This window comes from Dreissena polymorpha, chromosome 5, assembly GCF_020536995.1.
Source record: "Dreissena polymorpha isolate Duluth1 chromosome 5, UMN_Dpol_1.0, whole genome shotgun sequence".
NCBI lineage: Eukaryota > Metazoa > Mollusca > Bivalvia > Myida > Dreissenidae > Dreissena > Dreissena polymorpha.
This window is the reverse complement of record NC_068359.1, coordinates 24,544,519-24,557,811: the sequence shown is the minus strand read 5'-3', so window position 1 is coordinate 24,557,811 and position 13,293 is coordinate 24,544,519. Positions and strand designations below refer to the sequence as shown.

The window sequence follows — 13,293 nt, the reverse complement described above, 5'->3', positions numbered from 1 at the left end:
TAATTAGATTTTAGAAAACTTTTACCCTTTAAAACCTTAGTCGGTAAAATAATGGTAAATAGAACAATTCCGGCGAAAATCTCACATACAGGCTTTAAAATTCACGAAGGCTTGAAAATCGCTAGCGCCAACTCGGATCTGTCTCGGATTTACTTTCGCTCAAATGACCCACGTCGTTGTTTATGCTAACGGGCAAAAAGAAAGGTTCCTCGCAATAAACTGAGATATGTGGTGACTCTTTGGTTTTATGAGCTTTTAGAATAACAACAAATATGTATCTTTATTTTTTAAATATATATTTTGGAAACAGACAATATTGTTTGAATGTCAAGAACATTAAAGGGTAAATATACTCAAACAACATATTCATAACACATATACACCTAATATATCAATGTACATGTACATGACAAAATACTCGTCAATCATGTGCAAATTGTTTTCTTTTATGAAAACATTCTTCTGACATAAAAGCATCAACATCTACATTTGTGTTAGACTTACGTGTATGCTAATGATTTAAAAAAGTTTCTGAAGTCTGAGTCTAATACAGTCAAGTCATATATAAACTTCTAAGATAGATATTGACTTTATTTCGGTGCGAAAATTCGCACATTTTACATTTTAACTGCCTCTTTATGACGTCATTTCATGTAAAGTTGATTGCTCCTTTCAGTTTGGTAGCTTCATTATGCCGTTATTTCATCACGTAATAAACGCTCAATTCTGTTAAACGGCAGTACAAAAATGTCATTTTCTTTACAAGACAAACGCTACCTTCAGTTCACCGTTCTCATTCTGAGATCACTTCCAAACGCGATAAATGCTCCTTTCTTTTATCGACCTCATTACAACGTCATTTCCTCATTTCCGGTGGATGGACGCTCCTTTCAGTTTACATTTTCATTCTGACGTCATTTCCTTGAAGTTAAAGGTTCCCTTCAGGAGCCTGCAGGCAGGCAGCTGGGCTGCATCAGATGGTATTGTATATGGGCCTTCGTCCCCCATGTACACGGAACTGAACTCACGGTTAGGGATCATAAATGTTTAACTTTATATGATCCTCGTCCTGCGAAAACGGGACTTAAAGCATGTGCGCAAAGTGTCGTTCCTGATTAGCCTGTGCAGCCGTCATTTTCCGTTTGAATGAGGTCTCTTGTGAGTGCACACGCTTATCGGGACAACACTTGTCGCACATGCATAAAGATACGTTTTCACAGAACGCGGCTCAATTTGATTGTCAACCTACTTTTTGTGACACAGAGCTGCATAAGGCATGGCTCAAAGTGCGTATATTGTTCTTGATATTAAAAAGGTAAATGAACAAGTGAAATAACTGTAAATAAGAGCTACCAACTTGTTTGTTTCATGTAACATGATCAAGAAAGTAATAGCATAGATTGGATAAAATTGCAAATACCGGGGTAGCTTGCTTGAATGTTTTTCGTGGGAAGCAAATACCCTCTACGACAGAACTGGGATTATTTGTTTGAATTGTTATAATAAATGCATACTTTAAATTTGCGGCTGTCAAAATAAATAAAAAATCTAGCTGAAATTAAAGCAAAATAAGACATTAAAATAGATGATTGATAGTTACCAAAAGGAAACTGGAAAATAAAATAAAGTGCATATAATTTTGGATGAAGGATACGGAAGCCTGAGTACCCAGACTGACGCCGGAGTGAGGTCAATCTCCTCCCCGACCCCTGGGTGGAAGGTGGGGCAAGGATGGGGTGCAGGTTGCACCAGGGGATTCACGCTGACCTGTAAGGGACCATCCGGGGTCACAATGTAGATACGCATCATCTGGGCCATATACCCCTTGGATGACCTGGGATACACAAAGGGATGCATGATTTTTAAATTAAACTTTACTATTTCTTTTATACCTAATAATAAAATATGACATTTCTGCAGTGAAACAATAGCATTGAAAATAAACAAGTTGTTATGTTCACCAGTGAAAATAACACATTTTCGAAACTACTTTTTCTTTTTAAAGATTATCATATCAAGATTTATTTTATTAAGATGTATTTTTATGATCATAAGTGAATTAAAATCGATATTCCATCGAATCCAACAAATTTTCTTTTTATTTTATGTTTTTTTTTACCATTTATTTACATTCTAATAGAGTTTAACTGGATAATATCGCTGAATTTATGAAGTCATTTTGTGTATTGAAATGTATTGAGGCACGCCACTGGAGATAGGGTAACTTTTCTGCGAAAGGGAAGCAGCTGTTAATTATTTTCTTGAAAAAAGGGCATAAAAGAAGCACAAAATTTGCTCATGTTAGGGTAAGATTGTTTGTTATTTCACTCGTGATCATAGAAAAATAAAATTTTCTATGATCACTCGTGAAATAACAAACGATCTTACACTGACATGAACAAATATCTTCTATTTCTTTATTTTTTTTTGTAAATTGCCAGTGTTAAATTGTTTATATTGATATTAGAGCCTAATTCTGGCAAAACTGGGCTAAATGCATGTGCATATTGTCCAAATTGGACTGCACAGGCTAATCTGGGGAAACACTTTAGGCACATGCAATAAACCCTGTTTGTTCAGAGCAAGACTAAAATTATGTACTCACCTGCAGTGCAGACACGGGCAGTAGAGGGGCATGTCCAGGTACTCACCTGCAGGCAGACACGGGCAGAAGAGGGGCATGTCCATGTACTCACCTGCAGTGCAGACACGGGCAGTAGAGGGGCATGTCCAGGTACTCACCTGCAGTGCAGACACGGGCAGTAGAGGGGCATGTCCAGGTACTCACCTGCAGTGCAGACACGGGCAGTAGAGGGGCATGTCCAGGTACTCACCTGCAGTGCAGACACGGGCAGTAGAGGGGCATGTCCAGGTACTCATCTGCAGTGCAGACACGGGCAGTAGAGGGGCATGTCCAGGTACTCACCTGCAGTGCAGACACGGGCAGTAGAGGGGCATGTCAAGGTACTCACCTGCAGTGCAGACACAGGCAGTAGAGGGGCATGTCCAGGTACCCACCTGCAGTGCAGACACGGGCAGTAGAGGGGCATGTCCAGGTACTCACCTGCAGTGCAGACACGGGCAGTAGAGGGGCATGTCCAGGTACTCATCTTCAGTGCAGACACTGGCAGTAGAGGGGCATGTCCAGGTACTCACCTGCAGTGCAGACACGGGCAGTAGAGGGGCATGTCCAGGTACTCACCTCCAGTGCAGACACTGGCAGTGGAGGGGCATGTCCAGGTACTCACCTGCAGTGCAGACACGGGCAGTAGAGGGGCATGTCCAGGTGTACTCACCTGCAGTGCAGACACGGGCAGTAGAGGGGCATGTCAAGGTGAATTCACTTGCAGTGCAGACATGGGCAGTAGAGGGGCATGTCCAGGTGTACTCACCTGCAGCGCAGACATGGGCAGTACAGGGGCATGTCCAGGTGTACTCACCTGCAGTGCAGACACGGGCAGTAGAGGGGCATGTCCAGGTTGACCAGCTTGTTGGCGTTGTCCTGGAAACGGATTAAAACGGCTACATACTTTCATGCACATTTTTAGTGAAAATAATTGAAGTTATCCAATCAACACAGTTTTACTATTTTTTATGTAAAATATATTTTCCTAACCAAAAGTTATTGTGTGCGACAAAAATGATTTGTTGTTTGAATATAGATATCTCTGTCTAAATAACGGTCATTGTGTGGAAACTGATTTGTTGATACAACCAGCTAAAAGTACGATCCCATGCTAGATCTCTGTGCAAGCTTTAAGACAGGTAAATGCCCAGAGTCCTCTGTAGATACCTTTAAATGTTTATATATTTGTGCCTCTCACTCTAGTAAAAGGGGGTTTAAATGCATTTGCGTAAATTGTCATCCCAGATTAGCCTGTGCAGTCCACACAGGCTATTCAGTGACAACACTTTCAGCCTAAACTGGATTTTTGCAAAGATGAGACTCTCTGTAAACTAAAAATACCATAAAAGCGGAAAGTGTTGTCCCTGATTAAACTGTGCAGACTGCACAGGCTAATCTGCGACGACACTTTAGGCACATGCATTTATACTCTCACACTGCGCTTACAGCTACATCCAAGAGTTTACTGAGGAATGTGAGGGTTAATGGGAAGGAAAAAGTATCTTATACACAAGTATGTCTTGGTGATGACATATTTGTTCTTTTGGGAGCATTATTAAGTAACAAAAGAAAAACACTGTTTTGTTGGTTTAAGTTTCTTTCTTTTAGGGGCTGGATAAATATTGGCTTATTTTTACAGAGCCAATGTTCACTAACCCATTGTTAGATTTAGGAATAAGGAAAGACTTAGACCAAAGAAAACATTCTTCACAGGGTGCATATATACAGGCTACAAATTGTGCTTACACCATTAAAAACAAATGTTGCAATTATAGGTTTTTAATGAAGTGCTAGACTTCACTTGTAATTATTCCTTAAATGTAAGTTTTAAGAATTTTTTTCACTTTTCAGACTTAAGTGTAAGCATGTGTTGGTGACTACGAGCCCAGTCTCCCTAACCTTGACACTGCTGGTGCTGGAGACCTTGATGACCTTCTCTGGACCACTGCAGCAAAACCTGTGACCCCTTGGGCACTCATACTCCTCTCCCAGGTACACGCGCAGGCTAACCTCCACTAATTCTGAAAATCACAGATTTGTTTGATACGGTTTAGACACATCCATTTTACCGCGTGTACACATGACGGATAACCTCCACTAATTCTGCAAATCAGAGAATTGGTCAATCAATTTTTACATATAACCTTTTCACCAAGATCCTCATGAAGGATAATCTCCACTAATTCTCAAAATCAGAGAAATGGTCAATACCATTTGGACATACACAACTGTTTTCACCAGGTACACATGCAGGATACCCACGACTTATTCTCAAAATCAGACATGAATTGGATCACATACGACTCATTCTTGCAAATCTGCTATAGTGTAGTCCCAGATTAGCTTTTGCCATCACAGAAGGCTTATCAGGGAAGTAACCTTCGCCCTTAAGCGGATTCTTGGTTAGAAGAGACTACCTTTAAATGAAAAATTCCATAGAAGAGTAAAGTGTGGATCCTACTTAGCCAGTGAAGACTGTACACGCATCCATTAACCCTTTGCATGCTGGGAAATTTGTCGTCTGCTAAATTGTCGTCTGCTCAATTTCCAAATTAGCATTTTCTTTGATTTTTTTTCAAATAATATTATCAGAATAGCAAACAGTTTGGATCCTGATGAGACGCCATGTTCTGTGGCGTCTCATCTGGATCCAAACTGTTTGCAAAGGCCTTCAAAATTCGGTTCCTGCACTGAAAGGGTTAAGCACAGTGTTCCCAGAATGTGGCTCGTATTGATAAGCACAAAAGTTCTGTTGCACTTTTTCACACCTTTTGAATAACAAGTCTGGCAAGCAATGTTAATCAAAACATTGAAGAAGTGAGTTAAAGAGAAAACTTTAATCCAAGACAGCCTGCTTTAGTCTGCCTTTTTCAACTTTATGAAAAATTATCATCCAACCCCACAAACTCCTTTAGAATATAAAGCATGAGAAGTCTCATTGATGTCAAATAAAATTTTTATAATAAGTTCAAAGGAAAATACATGTTAACAGACTTTAAAAAGGGCAACCAACAGACCAACATTCTTGATGACTCAAGTGCTCCCACATCAAACGTTTTTTCTGGGCGTACAATTAGCTTAAAATATTAACAGGCAAATTATATTCAAATGAGGTTATTAATTTAAAACAGCTATATTGTTTTTCACCTTTTCCTCTGGAGGATTTCTTTTGCTTTCCTTTCTTTACTGCAGTTTCCCCTACTGAGGGCCATTTGTCTCTCTTGCTGCTACTTTCCCCTACAGTGGGCCATTTATCCCTCTCTGCCTGCACAGTGACATCCCAGGGCAGGAGGAAGTTGCTTCCAGGCAAAAAGCCTGGCATTTCAAGTCCTGTAATGAATTGCAGTATCCATCCTGATAAGTCTGTGACACATAACAAATATGAGCCTGGTTGGAAAAACTGGGCTAAATGCATGCATGTAGAGTGTCGTCCCGGATTGGCCTGTGCTATCTGCCCAGGCCAATCAGGGAGGAAATTTGTTGGCTTAAACGGATTTTCCTTTACCCGGTAAAAGAGACTTCCTTTAAATGTCAAATTCCATGAACGCCGAAAGTGTTGTTTCTGATTAGCCTAATGGTAGTGCACATGGTAATCTGGGATGACACTTTGAAACATAAGCTTTTAGTCCAGTCTACCAAGAACAAGGCAAATGTTAAGTCTTCACAGTATGCTCAGTTGGGAGTGTTCTGGACTACATATCCTATAAGAAGGTCTTCTCAGTATGATCAACTGTGAACACATGGGGGCAGAAGTTACTGATATCATTAATATCGAAGTAAGGGAAAACTTGTTCTTTTCAATTATACATATTATATACATATTATATAGATGTGTTTTATTATTATTTAATGCTTTCCGGTGGTTTATAGAGAAACAATATATTTTTTTATTTTTTTTGTTGCCATAGCAACCAGAATTCTTGACGTAGGAACAATATGAAATCACGTGCATACTCTCCATATTGCCATCTATCCACGTTTCAAGTTTCATGAAAAAATACGTAGAACTTTAAATTAAATTTAAAGTTATCGCAGGATCTAGAAAAGTGTGACGGACAGACAGACTGAGCGCAAACCAAAAGTCCCCTTTCACCGGTAGGGGACAATAACAGTGAAATAAAACTGATATTGCACTGTTTCAAACAGTGAAAAATAACAGTGAAAAAAAATGATAATTTTCACTGTTTTACTGTGAAATGACGTCATTTTTTCGACAAAATCACATCATTATTCCAGCGAAATTCTCCAGTAACACTCTTTTACAGTGTATAAAACGGTGAAAAAAAAGCATAAAATAAAAAGAAAATTTGTTGGATTTGATGAAATATTAATTTTAATTCACAATGATCATAAAAAATATATTTTTTCACTCGTGGCTGCGCCAGTCAATATTCCACCGAATCCAACAAATATCCTCTATATATTACATTTGCTTCATATTAGCATATTATCAAAAAAATGTTTTAAAATCTAAAAAGCACAAACTCCATGTATCTTAGTTATTGAAAAAACTTACATCCCCCTTTACAAGGTTGACAAAAACTTTTCAATTGTACCCACATTACGCAAGGAGTGACAGGGGACAGTGCCCTGAATTTTACCTATTATCTCAACAGTTTCCCACCTTTCGTGGTTGTATATAACTGACTCTCTCAGGTTCAAATTTCACCCATGATCCCAACAGTTTACCACCTCATTATTTTTTCACCATTTTGAGAATGGGGCATGCTGTCAATTGGATTGGAAAAAATCACGCTGTTTGCCCAAAAATCTGGGTTGGGTGTATTTAATTGTTACTAATAAATACTTTGAAATTGGGAATAGGAGTTTTCTATTAAATTCTAAATTCTATTAACAAATGTTCCACCAATAAAGCTGCATAGGATAATTAACTATATGTTTCATTTTATGAAAAAAACAACATCTTTTCAAACCTGCAATAAAAATTTTTAGGCAGTTATTTGGGATGAAATTTACACCTTAAGGTTGGGAATGGGGCCGAATTGCCGCCCCAAATTTGACAACACTGCACCTTGATTATGGTTGTAGATACTGGATTTTCCAAGACACACGAGGGACCAGGATGGGAACTTGGGCAGCAGCCCTGCGGGAGAGTCCGTGTGAATCATGCCCGGCAGGTACTCCGTTGTCGAGTGTTGGCGGGCTGGACTCAGGCATTCTAAAATATGTCACAATATATATGAGCCGCGCCCTGTAAAGAAGGGGTTTAAAGCATGTGCGTAAAGTGTCATCACAGAGTGTACGGACTGCACAGGCTAATTTGGGACGACACTTTACGCATATGCATTAAACCCCCTTTTCACAGAAATATACCCATATATATTCAAAAATGTGACACAAGTCTACCATCTATTGCACATCCTCTGTTATTGTGACAAAATAACACCCATGGGATTTATAATTATACCAACTATTCTGCATACTAAAGAATTCAAAATTATAAGTATAAGTAGGTAGGTATAATTATTGACTAACCAAGAACAAAGTGAGTAAACATTCAATAGGACTAAATTTCCACTTGCTACAATCAACATAGTTAAGAATATAAATGTGGCAGATATCTCAGATTTCAATCATTGTAAACCATTTGTACATGCATCCACTTTTTATTGTGTTCATCAAACTTTATATTGGTTTCATTTGCATATAAACTCATTATATTTCATTATATTTCTGATTGCAAATTACAGAAAACAAAAATTGAAAACAAGCTATGTGTTTGTGAAACACTATGTCCCCATATATTTGACCTTTGACCTTGAAGGATGACCTTGACCTCTCACCACTCAAAATGTGCAGCTCCATGAGATACACATGAATGCCAAATATCAAGCTGCTATGTTCAATATTGCAAGTGTACATGAAATGAGCGATTTTGACCCATATCTTTGACCTTGAAGGATGACCTTGACCTTTCACCACTCAAAATGTGCAACTCCATGAGATACACATGCGTACCAAATATGAAATTTCTATCTTCAATATTGAAAAATGTGTTTGTCAGAAACACTATGTCCCCTTCTGCGCCGCTTTGAATTTATTTTTTTTACCATTGACCTTAAAGGATGACCTTGACCTTTCACCACTAAAAATGTGCGGCTCCATGAGATACACATGCATGCCAAATATCAAGTTGGTATCTTCAATATTGCCAAGTATTCATTAAATTAGCGATTTTGGCCACATATACTTGACCTCTGACCTTGAAGGATGACCGTGACCTTTCACCACTCAAATGTGCGGCTCCATGAGATACACATGCATGCCAAATATCAAGTTGGTATCTTCAATATTGCCAAAGTATTCATAAAATGAGCGATTTTGGCCACATATATTTGACCTCTGACCTTGAAGGATGACCTTGACCTTTCACCACTCAAAATGTGCGGCTCCATGAGATACATGTACACATGCATGTTAAATATTAAGTTGCTATCTTCAAAATGGCAAAAGTATTCATAAAATGAGCGATTTTGGCCACATATATTTGACCTCTGACCTTGAAGGATGACCTTGACCTTTCACCACTCAAAATGTGCAGCTCCATGAGATACACATGCATGCCAAATATCAAATTGCTATCTTGAATATTAAAAAAAGTTATTGCAAATGTTAACGTTGGAGCAAACAGACCAACAGACCAACGTACAGACCAACAGACAGGGCAAAAACAATATGTCCCCCACTATAGTGGGTGGGGGACATAAAAATTAACAACCCAAAGTGCATTTATCAAACCCATCCTTACCTGGTGACGCTGGTGACTGGACGTCCGTGTGATCTGGAGGATTGGATACTGAGTCTTGGTCAGGCAGAGGACTGCAGTTACTATGGTTATTAGCCACAAACAGGTCAGAACTGCCCGGCTGACCTTAAAGAATAATGGTTAAAATGAGGTCACTGGGTTCTGGAAAAAAAATTGGCTTAAAGGGACTGTCAACCACCACGACAAAGAAAAGAAAAGTTGTAAAATACCGTATTTTTTTACAATCATTTGTTTATATTGATTAAAATATCACGACTGGTATATTACATTACTTGAAAAAAGTTGTTAAGTTTTCATATTTTCAGTATATTCGGTAATAAATTTTACTGGGTATGTCTACCAGGTAACTACCAGTTAACTATAAATTACGCCAGTAGATTGATCATCATCGTCACGTGGGAATGCAATTTGTGCATGCATAGTGAATTGTATATATTTCAATTTATTATAATAAATCAATCAAGCAATTTCTCACTTTAGGGTATACTAACTCAATATGATAGGGTATACTAACTCAAGCTGAGCGCCAGACTAAGGGTGGCCATGCCCTGGGTAGCTGCAGTTAGGTCAGTCTTGATGGCCTCAAGGTCGCCACTCCGTATTGGTGCTCTGACCTTTGTAAGGACAAAACAGAACAGAACAATTGGTTATTCATCCCAGGTAAACATCAATATAACAATGGGGAACTTAAAATGTTCATAGTACAAAATACGTAATTTTGTTTCCATTTCAAGCGTGGTACAGTTTAGTATATAGGTAAGTCATTTAAGCAGTGTGAATCACTGTAATAGTTGGATTGAATTTTTGGTGTGAATTCAGTACAGTAATGATGAATATTAACATAGGTCTACAAAATGAACATTCATGCTACTATAATAACAAGGGCTGTTTGTAAAACATGCATGCCCCCCATATATGCTGTCCGTTGTAGTGGCAGACATTGTGTGAATACGTTTTTTGTCACTGTGACCTTGACCTTTGATATAGTGACCTAAAAATCAATACGGGTCATCTGCGAGTCATGATCAATGTACCTATGAAGTGTCATGATCCTAGGCAAAAGGGTTCTTGAGTTATCATCCGGAAACAATTTTACTGTTTTGGGTCACCATGACCTTGACCTTTGACCTAGTGACCTGAAAATCAATATGGGTTATCTGCCAGTCATGATCAATGTACCTATGAAGTTTCATGATCCTAGGCGCAAGCGTTCTAGAGTTATCATCCGGAAACCATTTAACTATTTCAGGTCACAGTGACCTTGAACTTTGACCTAGTGACCTCAAAATCAATAGGGGTCATCTGCAAGTCATGATCAATCTACCCATGAAGTTTCATGATCCTAGGCATATGTGTTCTTGAGTTATCATCCAGAAACCATTTTACTATTTCCGGTCACTGTGACCTTGACCTTTGACCTACTGACCTCAAAATCAAAAGGGGTCATCTGCAAGCATGATCTAATTACCTATGAAGTTTCATGATCCTAGGCGTATGCGTTCTTGAGTAATTATCCGGAAACCATTTTACTATTTCGGGTCACCATGACCTTTGACCTAGTGACCTCAAAATCAATAGGGGTCATCTGCAAGTCATGATCAATCTACCTATTGAGTTTCATGATCCTAGGCATATGCGTTCTTGAGTTATCATCCGGAAACCATTTTACTATTTCTGGTCACCATGACCTTGACCTTTTACCTAGTGACCTCAAAATCAATAGGGGTCATCTGCGAGTCATGATCTATCTACCTATGAAGTTTCATGATCCTAGGCCTAAGCGTTCTTGAGTTATCATTCAGAAACCACCTGGTGGACAGACCGACAGACCGACATGTGCAAAGCAGTATACCCCCTCTTCTTCGAAGGGGGGCATAATAATCATAATAATTATAATAATAACTAGAAAAAATGGCGCAGCAGTGGACGACACATATCCCAACACCGCATGTTTGACCCAGGGGGCGCCCAAGGGTATGTAATGGGACGATGCATAGTTGAGACGGTATTGTCATAAGAGATGTTCAGTATCAATTGGAAGTGAATTGGTGTAGAAATGAAGAAGTTAATGTAAAATAACATAAAACAAGAGATGTGTTTGTCAAAAACACAATGCCCCCTCCTGCGCACCGCTTTGATTTATTAACAAGAGGGCCAAGATGGCCCAAGTTCGCTCACCTGAGAGGAGTGGGATTGTTCAATCTTTACCAAATGTCAAACTTGACCTAGATATTGTCCAGACAAACATCCTGGTCGAGTATCATCATTATTTCATTATTTCATCTGCGAGTCATGATCAATGTACCTATGAAGTTTCATGATCCTAGGCGTAAGCATTCTGGAGTTATCATCCCGAAACCATTTTTCTAAGTTGAGTCACCGTGACCTTGACAGCCGTTGTGTGAATATGTGTTTTGGCACTGTGACTTGACCTTTGGCCTCGTGACCTGATAATCAATATGGGTCATCTGCGAGTCATGATCAATATACCTATGAAGTTTCATGAAGCTAGGCATAAGCGCTCTTGAGTTATCATCCAGAAACCATTTTACTATTTTAGGTCACCGTGACCTTGACCTTTGACCTAGTGACCTCAAAATCAATAGGGGTCATCTGCAAGTCATGATCAATCTACCTATTGAGTTTCATGATCCTAGGCATATGCGTTCTTGAGTTATCATCCGGAAACCATTTTACTATTTCTGGTCACCATGACCTTGACCTTTTACCTAGTGACCTCAAAATCAATAGGGGTCATCTGCGAGTCATGATCTATCTACCTATGAAGTTTCATGATCCTAGGCCTAAGCGTTCTTGAGTTATCATTCAGAAACCACCTGGTGGACAGACCGACAGACCGACATGTGCAAAGCAGTATACCCCCTCTTCTTCGAAGGGGGGCATAATAATCATAATAATTATAATAATAACTAGAAAAAATGGCGCTGCAGTGGACGACGCGTATCCCAACACCGCATGTTTGACCCAGGGGGCGCCCAAGGGTATGTAATGGGACGATGCATAGTTGAGGCGGTATTGTCATAAGAGATGTTCAGTATCAATTGGAAGTGAATTGGTGTAGAAATGAAGAAGTTAATGTAAAATAACATAAAACAAGAGATGTGTTTGTCAAAAACACAATGCCCCCTCCTGCGCACCGCTTTGATTTATTAACAAGAGGGCCAAGATGGCCCAAGTTCGCTCACCTGAGGAGTGGGATCGTTCAATCTTTACCAAATGTCAAACTTGACCTAGATATTGTCCAGACAAACATCCTGGTCGAGTATCATCATTATTTCATCTGCGAGTCATGATCAATGTACCTATGAAAATTCATGATCCTAGGCGTAAGCATTCTGGAGTTATCATCCCGAAACCATTTTTCTAAGTTGAGTCACCGTGACCTTGACAGCCGTTGTGTGAATATGTGTTTTGGCACTGTGACTTGACCTTTGGCCTCGTGACCTGATAATCAATATGGGTCATCTGCGAGTCATGATCAATATACCTATGAAGTTTCATGAAGCTAGGCATAAGCGCTCTTGAGTTATCATCCAGAAACCATTTTACTAATTTAGGTCACCGTGACCTTGACCTTTGACCTAGTGACCTGAAAATCAATAGGGGTCATCTGCGAGTCATGATCATTGAACCTATGAAGTTTCATGATACTAGGCATAAGCGTTCTTGAGTTATCATCCAGAAACCATTTTACTATTTCAGGTCACCCTGACCTTGACCTTTGACCTAGTGACCTGAAAATCAATAGGGGTCATCTTCAAGTCATGATCAATGAACCTATGAAGTTTCATGATCCTAGGCATAAGCGTTCTTGAGTTATGATCTGGAAACCATTTAGCTATTTCGGGTCACCATGACC

At 39.3% G+C, this 13,293-nt stretch overlaps 1 protein-coding gene across 2 annotated transcripts in view; it reads right to left on the bottom strand.

The window, feature by feature from the left end:
- Positions 1-268: 268 nt before the first annotated feature.
- The window catches only part of LOC127880677 (nonsense-mediated mRNA decay factor SMG8-like), a 57,695-nt gene continuing 44,670 nt past the window's right edge, over positions 269-13,293 (bottom strand). For both annotated transcript variants that reach the window (XM_052428012.1, XM_052428013.1), the window contains 8 exons: positions 9,928-10,027; positions 9,396-9,518; positions 7,659-7,805; positions 5,774-5,956; positions 4,526-4,647; positions 3,441-3,502; positions 1,655-1,834; positions 269-1,018 (listed from right to left, as the gene is read on the bottom strand). In XM_052428012.1, the coding sequence (XP_052283972.1) occupies positions 904-1,018; positions 1,655-1,834; positions 3,441-3,502; positions 4,526-4,647; positions 5,774-5,956; positions 7,659-7,805; positions 9,396-9,518; positions 9,928-10,027 (1,032 nt within the window). In that variant the 3' untranslated portion in view covers positions 269-903. The remainder of the gene's footprint in view (positions 1,019-1,654; positions 1,835-3,440; positions 3,503-4,525; positions 4,648-5,773; positions 5,957-7,658; positions 7,806-9,395; positions 9,519-9,927; positions 10,028-13,293) is intronic.